This window comes from Coregonus lavaretus, assembly GCF_964263955.1.
Source record: "Coregonus lavaretus genome assembly, chromosome: 8".
NCBI lineage: Eukaryota > Metazoa > Chordata > Actinopteri > Salmoniformes > Salmonidae > Coregonus > Coregonus lavaretus.
In genome coordinates this window covers 36,319,586-36,335,644 of record NC_139995.1, presented here as the reverse complement: position 1 = coordinate 36,335,644, position 16,059 = coordinate 36,319,586, and the positions used below count along the sequence as shown (strand labels likewise).

At 42.1% G+C, this 16,059-nt stretch overlaps 2 protein-coding genes across 2 annotated transcripts in view; one reads left to right on the top strand and one right to left on the bottom strand.

The window, feature by feature from the left end:
* LOC311133893 (natural resistance-associated macrophage protein 2-like) overlaps nucleotides 1–4,500 on the top strand; it is a 29,079-nt gene extending 24,579 nt beyond the window's left edge. The window contains exon 17 of the mRNA XM_084167498.1: nucleotides 2,388–4,500. Coding sequence (XP_084023624.1) covers nucleotides 2,388–2,465 — 78 coding nt within the window. The 3' untranslated portion in view covers nucleotides 2,466–4,500. The remainder of the gene's footprint in view (nucleotides 1–2,387) is intronic.
* A 2,805-nt stretch (nucleotides 4,501–7,305) lies between these two features.
* On the bottom strand, nucleotides 7,306–12,032 carry LOC311133945 (HIG1 domain family member 1A, mitochondrial-like). The gene is made up of 3 exons (XM_084167571.1): nucleotides 11,944–12,032; nucleotides 9,039–9,131; nucleotides 7,306–8,361 (listed from the first exon to the last, which is right to left on the bottom strand). The coding sequence occupies exons 2-3, from the start codon at nucleotides 9,124–9,126 to the stop codon at nucleotides 8,216–8,218; spliced, it is 234 nt and encodes a 77-aa protein (XP_084023697.1). The 5' UTR covers nucleotides 9,127–9,131; nucleotides 11,944–12,032; the 3' UTR covers nucleotides 7,306–8,215.
* Between the last annotated feature and the right edge of the window lie 4,027 nt (nucleotides 12,033–16,059).

The following is a 16,059-nucleotide window of genomic DNA, read 5'->3' as shown; positions in this document are numbered from 1 at the left end:
ATCAGTTTCTTCAACAACAACAAAAATCCTCTTTTAATAATAATTAGGTGGGTGCTTATGTTTGTCCTATTTCACACATGTACAAGTGTGTATTATATGCATGTGAATTGAAAAAATTTTTTTGTGCATATCCCACTCCCCCTGAGACACCCTCGGAGAGTGGGGTCACAGCCAGGGATCAGCCATTGACGGCGACCCTGGAGCAATTAGGGTTAAGTGCCTTGCTCAAGGGCACAGACAGATATTTTATTTTTTCACCTAGTCGTTGCAGTGTTTCGGACCAGCGACCTTTGGGTTACTGGTCCAACGCTCTTAAACACTAGGCTTCTGGGTAACAATTAAGTACCTTACTGCTTTTTAGCAAAAAACTATTTCTCAAGCAAGAATTGTACTAGGACTGTCTGGGAGTGGTCTGGGGCGTGGCAAACAGAAAACTAGCTGTTATTGGCAGAGAGGTTTGGAACTCTTTGTTATTGGTCTATTAATAAATGTACCACGTGGTGATGTCACCACGGAAAGCTGAAACTCCCAGCCATGCAAACCTGCTTAGAAGGTCCTGTATAGATTAAACTGAGTGTACAAAACATGCTCTTTCCATGACATGGCTTTCACCTGGATAGTCTATGATCCCTTATTGATGTGACCTGTTATATCCACTTCAATCAGTGTAGATGAAGGGGAGGAGACAGGTTAAAGAAGCCTTGAGACAATTGAGACATGATTGTGTGTGTGTGCCATTCAGAGGGTGAATGGGCAAGACAAAATATTGAAGTGCCTTTGAACGGGGTATGGTAGTAGGTGCCAGGCGCACCGGTTTGAGTGTGTCAAGAACTGCCACTCTGCTGGGTTTTTCACGCTCAACAGTTTCTCGTGTGTATCAAGAAAGGTCCACCACCCAAAAGACATCAAGCCAACTTGACGCAACTGTGGGAAGCATTGGAGTCAACATGGGCCAGCATCCCTGTGGAACGCTGTCGTCACCTTGTAGAGTCCATGCCCTGACGAATTGAGGCTGTTCTGAGGGCAAAAGGGGGTGCAACTCAATATTAGGAAGGTGTTCCTAATGTTTCATACACTCAGTGTATTGATTCTTGAAGAATATTATTTCTTAGAAATGCCTCATGAGCTTAGTTCAACTGGTATACCCCATCAGAACCAAAAATATAAGCTTGTTTTACTCCGATGTCTGTAATTAGGTTGTCTTTGACGCCCGTTTCTGTTGACTTATGTTACAAGCTGGCTGTTCCTGTTGTACAGGACGTCCATGCAGTAAGTAAAACACTCATCTTTCCCCACCCCACTCAATTCATCACCAACCTGTTAAAAAAAACTCCATCTTGTCTCATGGCAACATTGAAAGGGAAAGGGTGTGTAAGAGGTGTAGTCAATACATGATAAAATATGATTAATGTTCATGAGTAGAATTATATAAACCAAAGTGGGGTATTCATATTTTTTCATGGGAAAAAAAATACACACAACTGATAATTTTAATGAATGTTTTGTGTCAGGTGTAATCCACCGAAGTAGATAGTCACTGTCTTATATAAAGCCTTTCTACTTCAGTGTTACCAGTTATGTCACGGCAAGTTTGTTTTCCACCCATGCACCCTTCCACCAGGGGCAAAAAATATACATAGCATGACTGTGTGTCAGTGGGTGTGGGAATTAATTTTCATCCATACCCCACCGTCCATGGTTTCAAAATGTGACTTATCACCTAAGGTGAGCAGGCCTGATACTTCCACCATTATGAAGAACAATCAAAGCAAGAGACTAACTGTAAGTCGCTCTGGATAAGAGCGTCTTCTAAATGACTAAAATGTAAATGTAAATGAATGAACTCAAGATATGATCACTTGCAATTGATCCAAACCACTATCCGTTGATGTGGGTGGTGTTTTAGTTCTTGGTCTTTAGCAACCACTTCATAATAAAAGTCCTGATGTCCCATACTCCTGCAGTTATGCATTGCACTGGGCTGATCGCATTTTATGCTCCTGAACTTTGTACTGTGATTTCACAATAATGAATAAATACCACCAGGCCCAATGAGTAAAAAGTGTTGTGTTGGTAAGCACATACTATGTTTTTGGTTGGTGTCAGTGAATAGATTTCTTTGCATTTCTAAATTTTTGAGACTATAGATTCCAACGTATTAGTATTGAACAATCCCAGTCACGATCACTTGATGAAAAGTGCTTTGCTGCTTACAGTACGTAGCCTATGCGTAGTCAACATACAACTGCTTAAGCATGCCGGGAATGATTCATGAGTTGATGAACGGGACGTCCCACCAATCGAGTGCATATGACTTTAAGTAATACGATAATCAAACTCAGATTACATGAGATGAACCATCTCTCACCCTCCTCTCTTCTCAACAGATGCGTCTGAGGCTGACGGGCCACACGGACATTTACCTGCTGAATGACATGGACAGCAACATGATGGTGGAGAGATAAGGAGGACACGTTGGAGGGGTGGATATTAGCAGTGGTACAGTCATTAGCTAGACAGGGGTGACCGAACATGGTGGATGCATGGGACCACAGGCTCAGCCAGTACAGTGCTCCTCCTCCTTTGCCTTAGTGCCAACGAGACCATTGTAAGTGCCCTTCGTCATCATCTATCCCTTACAAGAAGCCTTGAACCCTTCACTTGACATTCCACTAGGCAGGTAGCCTAACTATGATTGGCAATATCTTAAAGTTAGCCCCAATCAGTTGTTGGTGTTTATCATGTCGAGCATGCTTTTAAAAATCTGCAAGTGCGCCGGCCTTTTCACAGGTCAGCATTTCCATATGACTATGAAAAGCTTTTATAATTTTAGATGGGAAATACACAGTATGTATTACACAGTTTGTTACCAAAAAGGCAATTTCCTCCAATTGATATGCATGAATGTTGTAGATTTTTTTATTTGAGAACAGAGAACTTCACTTTGGTAAGAATTGAGAAGATATAGAGCACTTAAAGGGCCTATCCACAGTTGCTACATTAATTGTTTTGTGTATAAATTAATATACACTGAGTGTACAAAACATGACTCTTTCCATGACATAGAAGGACCAGGTTAAAGCTATGATCCCTTATTGATGTCACTTGTTAAATTCACTTCAAATCAGTCTAGATGAAGGGGAGGAGACAGGTTAAAGATGGATTTTTAAGCTTTGAGACAATTGAGACATGGATTGTGTGTGTGCCATTCAGAAGGTGAATGGGCAAGACCGGTTTGAGTGTGTCAAGAACTGCAACGCTGCTGGGTTTTTCACGCTCAACAGTTTCCCGTGTGTATCAAGAATGGTCCACCACCCAAAGGACATCCAGCCAACTTGACATAACTGTGCGAGGCATTGGAGTCAACATGGGCCAGCATCCTTGTGGAACGCTTTCGATACCTTGTAGAGTCCATGCCGACGAATTGAGGCTGTTCTGAGGGCAAAGGGGGGTGCAACTCAATATGAGGATGGTGTTCCTAATGTTTCATGCACTCAGTGTATATCTATTGATTCTTGAAGAGTATTATATCTTAGAAATGCCTCATGAGCTTAGTTCAACTGGTATACCCCATCAGAACCAAAAATATAAGCTTGTTTTACGCCAATGTCTGTAAACATTGTAAATGTAAACAAACACTGTATAGCCTCGACACATGCTTAAAGCTGTCATTTTGATATCTTGGAAGGTCAGTCCTTGCTTCCATAGCTCGGTCTATGAATTTGAGTGGTTACATTTCTCCAGGCCCATCCCTCATCTTTTTACAATACACAGGCGGGGTGACGGCTTTGTTATTGTTAAGAACATCTTCTACATTTTAATTTGATTTAACTTCCTAACCTAATTGCTCAGGCACTTGGAATATCTTGGCCACCATTTTATTTATTTTCAAAAGAAGATAAACATGCATATACACCCACTGCCCTTCTTAAACTGGGTCAGGGGTGCTCAAAATAATAATAGATTTTATTTATAAAATGCAATTTATCACACCCAAGACGCTAATAGATTTATTGGGTGTAGTCATTTAAAATCTGTTGTATAATTTGATTATTTTACTAATTTCCTGCTATTTTGGTCAAAGCACCTCAGTAAAACTGTTGCTTTGGCTTTACAGTGAAAGGCATGAAAGCCCATGTCATGCCCAAATTATCCCATTTCCTGAGGATCATTTAAGGGAAAATGACGATGTGATACTAACAAATATGTTATGTTTCTGTAAAAGCCAGTGTTTTTGTTTGTACAAAACTCTACCCATTTAAATTCTGTTGAAGAGTAAGTTTGTATCCAAAGCCCATAACAAATTAAAGATGCAGGCCTTTTCTGCTGCGTGGCGCTGTCTATGAAGTCAGAGGTGTCACTGCTAAATACAGTGGGGAAAAAAAGTATTTAGTCAGCCACCAATTGTGCAAGTTCTCCCACTTAAAAAGATGAGAGAGGCCTGTAATTTTCATCATAGGTACAGTGGGGAAAAAAGTATTTAGTCAGCCACCAATTGTGCAAGTTCTTCCACTTAAAAAGATGAGACGCCTGTAATTTTCATCATAGGTACACGTCAACTGACAGACAAAATTAGAAAAAAAATCCAGAAAATCACATTGTAGGATTTTTAATGAATTTATTTGCAAATTATGGTGGAAAATAAGTATTTGGTCAATAACAAAAGTTTCTCAATACTTTGTTATATACCCTTTGTTGGCAATGACACAGGTCAAACGTTTTCTGTAAGTCTTCACAAGGTTTTCACACACTGTTGCTGGTATTTTGGCCCATTCCTCCATGCAGATCTCCTCTAGAGCAGTGATGTTTTGGGGCTGTCGCTGGGCAACACAGACTTTCAACTCCCTCCAAAGATTTTCTATGGGGTTGAGATTTGGAGACTGGCTAGGCCACTCCAGGACCTTGAAATGCTTCTTACGAAGCCACTCCTTCGTTGCCCGGGCGGTGTGTTTGGGATCATTGTCATGCTGAAAGACCCAGCCACGTTTCATCGTCAATGCCCTTGCTGATGGAAGGAGGTTTTCACTCAAAATCTCACGATACATGGCCCCATTCATTCTTTCCTTTACACGGATCAGTCGTCCTGGTCCCTTTGCAGAAAAACAGCCCCAAAGCATGATGTTTCCACCCCCATGCTTCACAGTAGGTATGGTGTTCTTTGGATGCAACTCAGCATTCTTTGTCCTCCAAACACGACGAGTAGAGTTTTTACCAAAAAGTTATATTTTGGTTTCATCTGACCATATGACATTCTCCCAATCCTCTTCTGGATCATCCAAATGCACTCTAGCAAACTTCAGACGGGCCTGGACATGTACTGGCTTAAGCAGGGGGACACGTCTGGCACTGCAGGATTTGAGTCCCTGGCGGCGTAGTGTGTTACTGATGGTAGGCTTTGTTACTTTGGTCCCAGCTCTCTGCAGGTCATTCACTAGGTCCCCCCGTGTGGTTCTGGGATTTTTGCTCACCGTTCTTGTGATCATTTTGACCCCACGGGGTGAGATCTTGCGTGGAGCCCCAGATCGAGGGAGATTATCAGTGGTCTTGTATGTCTTCCATTTCCTAATAATTGCTCCCACAGTTGATTTCTTCAAACCAAGCTGCTTACCTATTGCAGACTCAGTCTTCCCAGCCTGGTGCAGGTCTACAATTTTGTTTCTGGTGTCCTTTGACAGCTCTTTGGTCTTGGCCATAGTGGAGTTTGGAGTGTGACTGTTTGAGGTTGTGGACAGGTGTCTTATATACTGATAACAAGTTCAAACAGGTGTCATTAATACAGGTAACGAGTGGAGGACAGGAGCCTCTTAAAGAAGAAGTTACAGGTCTGTGAGAGCCAGAAATCTTGCTTGTTTGTAGGTGACCAAATACTTATTTTCCACCATAATTTGCAAATAAATTCATTAAAAATCCTACAATGTGATCTTCTGGAGAAAAAAAATCTCAATTTGTCTGTCATAGTTGACGTGTACCTATGATGGAAATTACAGGCCTCTCTCATCTTTTTAAGTGGGAGAACTTGCACAATTGGTGGCTGACTAAATACTTTTTTCCCCCACTGTACAGCTCCTGATGACAAAGCCAATATGAATCAACCATGGTGGTGACCATTGTTGAGTTTCCATCTACTGGCATTTGGAGCGTAGCTCATAAATATCTATCACAAATATAAGGTCTCTGCGTGTGCATGGTCACACCACTTTAGTCAAGTTACTACCCTGGATTGTTTTAATTATGTAATATTCTAACAGAAATCATCCACTGAGTAAGGTATATAGTTATGAAACTGATTTTAAAGTGGGATTTTATGTACTGTAGAAAGCCAGACCAGTACTCGTAATTTGTCAAATGTAACAATCGAGTAGATATATTTTATGACTTCTGTATTTTTATATATATATATATATATATATATATATTATTATTTTTCAAAGGAAAACCAAAGGAACAACAGTTTGTGGATGTTACAAGTTTAGCTGTTACCATATATTTTGTATTATTAAAAGTACAAATCATGGCAAAAAAATGAAAAATATTTATTTATTTCCGTTTGTCACTTTCCAAAGATAAATACAAATGTCTCAATGTACAAACTCATGAACAGTGAGGCTGGACACTGGAAAGTGAGACCCCTTGAGCTCCATGATGAGGTTTTCTTCCAATACTTCTCGTTAGACTAGGTAGTAGTGTGTGGATAGTTGGTTGAAAATATAACATTTAACCTACTTCTGTACCTGTTCATGTGGAATAAAAACAGTTTACTCACATTTCACTGTAAATGTTAGAAAATAAGCTATATATTATATATAATATAATAACCCTTCATGGTGAGGTTATCAGTGGTCAGTGTGTGGATTAGCTATAGTAGTCTATGGATTTAGTTGCCTAAAAGGTGATATTTTACTAGTGGTTTACAGCAGCTGTCTATCAGAGAGATAATGATAGAAACAGAACACACAATAGATGTGCCGGCCAATTTCCTATGAAATGTAGATCCTTTTTCAAAGTGATTGCCAGATTGAAATGCTACTAAACAAAAAAAGTATGACCTCACCCAAAATATACAGAACAAAAATAAAAACATAACATGTAAAGTGTTGGTCCCATGTTTCATGAGCTAAAATAAAAGATCACAGAAATTGTCCATGAGCACAAAAGGCTTATTTCTCTGAAATTGTGTGCACAAATTTCTTTACAGCCCTGTTAGTGAGCATTTCTCCTTTGCCAAGATAATCCAGCCACCTGACAGGTGTGGCATATCAAGAAGCTGATTAAACAGTATGATCATTAAACAGGTGCACCGTGCACCTCATGCTGGGGACAATAAAAGGCCACTAAAATGTGCAGTTTTGTCACAACACAATGCCACAGCTGTCTCAAGTTGCGAGAACGTGCAATTGGCATGCTGACTACAGGAATGTCCACCAGAGCTGTTGCCAGAGAATTGAATGTTCATTTCTCTACCATAAGCAGCCTCCAACGTCGTTTTAGAGAATTTGGTAGTACGTCCAACCGGCCTCACAACCGCAGACCACGTAACCACGCCAGCCCAGGACCTCCACATCCAGCTTCTTCACCTGTGGGATTGTCTGAAACCAGCCACCTGGACAGCTGATGAAACGGGGGAGTATTTCGGTCTGTAATAAAGCCCTATTGTGGGTAAAAACTAATTCTGATTGGCTGCGCCTGGCTCCCCAGTGGATGGGCCTATGCCCTCCCAGGCCCACCCAGTCATGTGAAATCCATAGATTAGAGCCTAATTTATTTATTTAAATTGACTGATTTCCTTTTATGAACTGTAACTCAGTAAAATCTTTGAAATTGTTGCATGTTGCGTTTATATTTTTGTTCAGTATAAATGGCTTGCTATCAATGGAATGTTACTTTGACAGATATGATCCATTCTAGGACCTCTATTTCGAAAGGTACAATGCAGGAATGGCAGGCATGACGCATTCTCTGGTCAAGCCACTTGCTGATTGGCTGGTAGGCTCACTTGCTGTCTTTACCTGGGTTCTTGTGGGCCAGGTATTCTTTGTACATAGAGTAGATCACCCTTACAAAATAGACAAACATTACAGTCATGTTAGTGTTCTATTTTATGTTAGTGTGTAAGGGCACAACACGGTCAGTCTTGTGTGATACATGTTGCCCCTGTAAAGTGATAAAGATATATTAGCTGTTGGGCCTGTGTATCTGTTACACAGCACATATTGGATTAGGATTTACCTAATGTCATTGCGCCTACTATAAAGCCTTGAGCTCCAACACGCATGTGGATGAGGTGGACTGACATCTTTGTGTTCCCCCGCGACTTGAGACTCCACAGACCAAAGGCTACCACTGCAGCACATCCTGCCATGCCTGTAAAACACACACATGGGAAATGTAATGATGACTGGGTCTCTGTGTGTATAGGCTTATCCAGTGCTCGACTTGGACTGAAATAGGTGCCGGTACTCATTTTGGGTGCCGGTACTGTTTACATTTAAGTGCAGGAGCTCCACAATACTTTTGAACTGATATTCTATAAGAGGTACAGGAGCTCAAGCAGTAGAACATTTGAGGTGCCGGTACTTAGTTCCGCTGAGCTCCTGCCCAAGTCAAGCACTGGGCTTAGCGGAGTGGCCAACAACCGGATGCATCCGGTATTCAGGGATACAGCTAATTCAACCTAGCTTCCTTTTCCGCTTAAAACCAGATGTGAGAACTCCGCGCCGAAGTTCATTTATGCCTGCTACGTTATTTTTATTTTACCTTTATTTAACTAGGCAAGTCAGTTAAGAACAAATTCTTATTTACAATGACGGCCTACACCGGCCAAACCCGGACGACGCTGGGCCAATTGTGCGTGTATGTTACTGGGTGTATGATATCTAACCATAGAACCAGGGTTGGAAAAGTAGATTGCAATGTATTCCATGACTGACTGGGATTCAATCAAACATTCACTATGGACTACTTCCACTGCAGTGAAACCACCAACATAATTCCTGCGCTTGAAGTATTATTTTTTTCCTACAGTGTACAGCTTCACTTACCTATTGGGACAAATGGCGACTCCTTCGCTTTCCTCATACATTTTGATTCATTCTCATCATCATATGATGACACATTTTTGTTGGACATGATGACTGGGAGGAAAGAGAGGCAGACATGAGAAAATACTGGCTTGATGGACCATAACACACAGTCCAACTTGTATTCCTCTAATTACAGTAGGTACTCTAGTCTGTCATACTGACTGTTGCTAAAATAATGTATATCGTTTTTCCTACAAGTCCATTACAAAGTCGATAATTTAATCATCATAATTTATATTCCATATGCATTGCTTATAACACAACATGTCCTTACACAACATACTACCTACGTGACACAAAGCAGGAACCTGCCTTGAACTTAACCGTTTCAGTTTACTAATCAACTACAGTACAGACTCAATACTAGACTGATGCGCCCCCAGTTCGAACTTCCGCCCAGCGACTTGATGTCGCATGTTAAACAAACAGATGTTTGACAATCATTAGTCACTGCTTTTTTTCATAAGTTATTTGTCGTCGTGACCTTAGATTTTCACCTAACGTTAATTGCTACCAGCTAGCATCCCTTCAAAAAACAGAATCAGGAGTCATAATCTGGCTAACTAGGATGGTTCAGCAAACAGAAATTTGCATCCTGTAGCACTAACTCCAAAAAGTTTTGGGACACTGTAAAGTCCATGGAGAATAAGAGCACTTCCTCCCAGCTGCCCACTGCACTGAGGCTAGGAAACACTATCACCACCAATAAATCTACAATAATCGAGAATTTCAACAAGCATTTTGCTACGGCTGGCCATGCTTTCCACCTGGCTACCACTACCCCGGCCACCAACTCTGCACCCTCCGCTGCAACTTGCCCATGCCCCCCCCCCGCTTCTCCTTCACACAAATTCAGACAGCTGATGTTCTGAAAGAGCTGCAAAATCTGGACCCCTACAAATCAGCTGGGCTAGACAATCTGGACCCTTTCTTTCTAAAACTAGCCGCCGAAATTGTCGCAACCCCTATTACTAGCCTGTTCAACCTCTCTTTCGTAACGTCTGAGATCCCCAGAGATTGGAAAGCTGCCGCGGTCATCCCCCTCTTCAAAGGGATGACACTCTAGATCCAAACTGTTACAGACCTATATCCATCCTGCCCTGCCTTTCGAAAGTATTTGAAAGCCAAGTTAACAAACAGATCACCAACCATTTCGAATCCCACCGTACCTTCTCCGCTATGCAATCCGGTTTTCGAGCTGGTCATGGGTGCACTTCAGCCACGCTCAAGGTCCTAAACGATATTATAACCGCGATCGATAATAGACAGTACTGTGCAGCCGTCTTCATCGACCTGGCCAAGGCTTTCGACTCTGTCAACCACCGCATTCTTATTGGCAGACTAAATAGCCTTGGTTTCTCAAATGACTGCCTCGCCTGGTTCACCAACTACTTCTCAGATAGAGTTCAATGTGTGAAATCGGAGGGCCTGTTGTCTGGGCCTATGGCAGTCTCTATGGGGGTGCCACAGGGTTCAATTCTTGGGCCGACTCTTTTCTCCGTGTATATCAATGATGTCGCTCTTGCTGCTGGTGACTCTCAGATCCACCTCTACGCAGACGACACCATTTTGTATACATCTGGCCCTTCATTGGACGCTATGTTAACAAACCTCCAAACGAGCTTCAATGCCATACAACACTCCTTCAGTAGCCTCCAACTGCTCTTAAACACTAGTAAAACTAAATGCATGCTCTTCAATCGAACGCTGCTGGCACCCGCCCACCCGACTAGAATCACCACTCTCGACGGGTCTGACCTAGAGTATGTGGACAACTACAAATACCTAGGTGTCTGGTTAGACTGTAAACTCTCCTTCCAGACTCACATTAAGAATCTCCAATCCAAAGTTAAATCTAGAATCGGCTTCCTATTTCGCAACAAAGCCTCCTTCACTCATGCTGCCAAACATGCCCTCGTAAAACTGACTATCCTACCGATCCTTGACTTCGGCGATGTCATTTACAAAATAGCCTCCAACACTCTACTCAGCAAATTGGATGTAGTCTATCACAGTGCCATCCGTTTTGTCTCCAAAGCCCCATACACTACCCACCACTGTGACCTGTACGCTCTTGTTGGCTGGTCCTCACTACATGTTCGTCGTCAAACCCACTGGCTCCAGGCCATCTATAAATCACTGCTAGGCAAATCCCCGCCTTATCTTAGCTCATTGGTCACCATAGCAGCACCCACCCGTAGTCTGCGCTCCAGCAGGTATATCTCACTGGTCATTCCCAAAGCCAACACCTCCTTTGGCCGCCATTCCTTCCAGTTCTCTGCTGCCAATGACTGGAACGAATTGCAAAAATCCCTGAAGCTGGAGACTCTTATCTCCCTCACTAACTTTAAGCATCAGTTGTCAGAGCACCTTACCGATCACTGCACATGTACACAGCCCATCTGAAATTAGCCCACCCAACTACCTCATCCCTATATTGTTATTTATTTTGCTATTTTGCACCCCAGTATCTCTATTTGCACATAATCTCTTGCACATCTAGCATTCCAGTGTTAATACTAATTGTAATTATTTTGCACTATAGCCTATTTATTGCCTTACCTCCATAACTTGCTACATTTGCACACACTGTATATATATTTTCTGTTGTATTTTATGACCTTATGTTTTTTTTTTACCCCATATGTAACTCTGTGTTGTTGTTTTTATCGCACTGCTTTGCTTTATCTTGGCCAGGTCGCAGTTGTAAATGAGAACTTGTTCTCAACTGGCTTACCTGGTTAAATAAAGGTGAAATAAAAAATAAATAAAATAAAAATTCACAACATCATCTCTCAGTATTCACAGGACACATTACACAGCCCTTCGAGTGAGCTTTAATGTTAGTAGGTTAATAACTTACATTCGTTCTCTGTAGAACGATCCGGTTAAATGATAACGACGTTCTCTTTTGGCTACCTTTTGCTGTCTATTCCAACCTTTGAAGTCAAGTCAATTTATCGTTTCCGTATCACGCAATATTCCTATCACGATAGAACAGCAGCGGGAACGTCAGTGTACCGTAATATACTATAAAAACGTGCAGAAGGACAAAATGATCCAATATTTTATTTTTTTCTTCGATGTTTTATGTAGGTAACGTTAGGTACCAGTGATTTTTGGAAGGTATACATTCGTTTATTTCAAATGAATAAAAGGTGCTGATTGATCTCAGTCAGCAAGTATGCCTGAGTCATCAAGGTATGGTGCCGTATGCTAGAGTAATGGGTACGTGGAGTGTCTGGAAGTTGGCGTGTCAACCGAAGTAGGCAGATCAACCGAAGTGGGCATATTTCAAGCGAACCAGCTAATTGGGCAGATTTGTTGTCACTCAAGACCGTTTTGCGTTGCTGCATGTTTCAAACTTTCAGTGAGTCTTCGTCATGGTCTTGGTTAGCAGAGATGACAGAAAGGAATTTCAGTTAGGCGAAACATTGTGCCATTCGCTTTGAGCGGTGTCTTTGGTGTATGTATACTAGGTTTTTATTGCTGTCTATCATTAACGTTGATATAATCTACCAAAGTAAAGTTAGCCTGTTAAAGTACATTATATATACAAACGTATGTGGACACCCCTTTAAATTAGTGGATTCGGCTATTTCAGCCACACCCCTTGCTGATAAGTGTAAACTCCATAGACAACAGTAGAATGGCCTTACTAAAGAGCTCAGTGACTTTCAACGTGTGACCACCTTTCCAACAAGTCAGTTCGTCAAATTTCTGCCCTGCAAGAGCTGCCCAGTCAACTGTAAATGCTGTTATTGTGAAGTGGAAACGTCTATAAGCAACAACGGCTCAGCTGCAAAGTGGTATGCCAAACAAGCTCACAGAACGGGACCGCTGAAGCACGTATCGCATAAAAATCGTCTGTCCTCATTTGCAACACTCACTACAGAGTTCCAAACTGCCTCTGGAAGCAACGTCAGCACAATAACTGTCCATCAGGAGCTTCATGTAATGGGTTTCCATGGCCTAACAGCTGCACACAAGCCTAAGATCACCATGCGCAATGCCGAGCGTCGGCTAGAGTAGTGTAAAGCTCGAGCCATTGGACTCCGGAGCAAAGGAAACACGTGCTCTTGAGTGATGAATTACCCTTCACTATCTGGCAGTCCAATGGACGAATCTGGGTTTGGCAGATGCCAGGAGAATGCTACCTGCCCCAATGCATAGTGCCAACTGTACAGTTTAGTGGAGGAGGAATAATGGTCTGGGGCTGTTTTTCATGGTTCGGGCTAGGCCCCTTAGTTCCAGTGATGGGAAATATTAACGCTACAGCATACAATGACATTCTAGACAATTCTGTGCTTCCAACTTTGTGGCAACAGTTTGGGGAAGGCCCTTTACTGTTTCAGCATGACAATGCCCCCGTGCACAAAGTGAGGTTCATACAGAAATGGTTTGTCGAGATCGGTGTGGAAGAACTTGACTGGCCTGCACAGAGCCCTGACCTCAACCCCATCGAACACCTTTGGAATGAATTGGAACACCGACTGCGAGCCAGGCCTAATTGCCCAACATCAGTGCCCGACCTCACTAATGCTTTTGTGGCTGAATGGAAGCAAGTCCCCGACGCAATGTTCCAACATGTAGTGGAAAGCCTTCCCAGAAGAGTGGAGGCTGTTATAGAAGCAAACGGGGGACCAACTCCATATTAATGCCCATGATCTTGGAATGAGATGTTGGATGAGCGGGTGTCCACATACTTTTTGTCATGTAGTGTATAAACATGACAACATTATGTACAAAAAGCCATTTAAAACCTTAGATCAGGACATACAGATACAGTGGGGGGGGGAAAGTATTTAGTCAGCCACCAATTGTGCAAGTTCTCCCACTTAAAAAGATGAGAGAGGCCTGTAATTTTCATCATAGGTACACGTCAACTATGACAGACAAATTGAGAGAAAAAAATCCAGAAAATCACATTGTAGGATTTTTAATGAATTTATTTGCAAATTATGGTGGAAAATAAGTATTTGGTCACCTACAAACAAGCAAGATTTCTGGCTCTCACAGACCTGTAACTTCTTCTTTAATAGGCTCCTCTGTCCTCCACTCATTACCTGTATTAATGACACCTGTTTGAACTTGTTATCAGTATAAAAGACACCTGTCCACAACCTCAAACAGTCACACTCCAAACTCCACTATGGCCAAGACCAAAGAGCTGTCAAAGGACACCAGAAACAAAATTGTAGACCTGCACCAGGCTGCAATAGGTAAGCAGCTTGGTTTGAAGAAATCAACTGTAGGAGCAATTATTAGGAAATGGAAGACATACAAGACCACTGATAATCTCCCTCGATCTGGGGCTCCACGCAAGATCTCACCCTGTGGGGTCAAAATGATCACAAGAACGGTGAGCAAAAATCCCAGAACCACACGGGGGGACCTAGTGAATGACCTGCAGAGAGCTGGGACCAAAGTAACAAAGCCTACCATCAGTAACACACTACGCCGCCAGGGACTCAAATCCTGCAGTGCCAGACGTGTCCCCCTGCTTAAGCCAGTACATGTCCAGGCCCGTCTGAAGTTTGCATTTGGATGATCCAGAAGAGGATTGGGAGAATGTCATATGGTCAGATGAAACCAAAATAGAACTTTTTGGTAAAAACTCAACTCGTCGTGTTTGGAGGACAAAGAATGCTGAGTTGCATCCAAAGAACACCATACCTACTGTGAAGCATGGGGGTGGAAACATCATGCTTTGGGGCTGTTTTTCTGCAAAGGGACCAGGACGACTGATCCGTGTAAAGGAAATAATGAATGGGGCCATGTATCGTGAGATTTTGAGTGAAAACCTCCTTCCATCAGCAAGGGCATTGAAGATGAAACGTGGCTGGGTCTTTCAGCATGACAATGATCCCAAACACACCGCCCGGGCAACGAAGGAGTGGCTTCGTAAGAAGCATTTCAAGGTCCTGGAGTGGCCTAGCCAGTCTCCAGATCTCAACCCCATAGAAAATCTTTGGAGGGAGTTGAAAGTCTGTGTTGCCCAGCGACAGCCCCAAAACATCACTGCTCTAGAGGAGATCTGCATGGAGGAATGGGCCAAAATACCAGCAACAGTGTGTGAAAACCTTGTGAAGACTTACAGAAAACGTTTGACCTGTGTCATTGCCAACAAAGGGTATATAACAAAGTATTGAGAAACTTTTGTTATTGACCAAATACTTATTTTCCACCATAATTTGCAAATAAATTCATAAAAAATCCTACAATGTGATTTTCTGGATTTCTTTTTCTCATTTTGTCTGTCATAGTTGACGTGTACCTATGATGAAAATTACAGGCCTCTCTCATCTTTTTAAGTGGGAGAACTTGCACAATTGGTGGCTGACTAAATACTTTTTTCCCCCACTGTACATTTCATCAGGTGTATAGCTTAATGTTTGTCAAGATGAATAGGCTATGTATCAGAATAATATGTAGGCCTATCATTCAGGACAGATCATTGTGTTTTCAAAGGTAATTGAAGATGAACTTTATTGTCCCCCAAGGGGAAATGTTTATTGGACACGTATAGCTGCTGCATACAGTAACAATACAAACATGAAAGTGCATTCAATCACAAACATTGCATGTGTCCCTATCATACATAGCCCACCAAATCACAGATTTAATCAGACCTACATACAGTATTTATCACATTGCACATGGTCTCCACCTACATACTGCTGTTTAGGAGTTTGACTGACAGGGGAATGAAGGAGTGCTTATATATGTTCAGCTTACACTGAGGAACCCTGTTTCGTCTGCTTGAGGGGAGAAGCTGAAACTCTGGGTGGAGTACATGGGAGGGGTCTGACATTATTTTCTTGTCCCGTCTCATGATTGTTTGTTCAAAGACAGTCTACAGTAATGGGTGCTACCTAACTCCCATCACCTGCATGGCTGTCTAGACACAGCCATTGATTTGTGATTTTAAGGTAACTGACAAATTGCCAAACCAGGCTGAAATGCTACAGAATAGAAT

Coding starts and splice junctions, on each gene's coding strand:
- LOC311133945 (XM_084167571.1), bottom strand. CDS start 9,126: ATGTCCAACAAAAATGTGTCATCATATGATGATGAGAATGAATCAAAA. Junction 8,362..9,038: donor GTCGCCATTTGTCCCAATAG/GTAAGTGAAGCT, acceptor TGTGTTTTACAG/GCATGGCAGGATGTGCTGCA.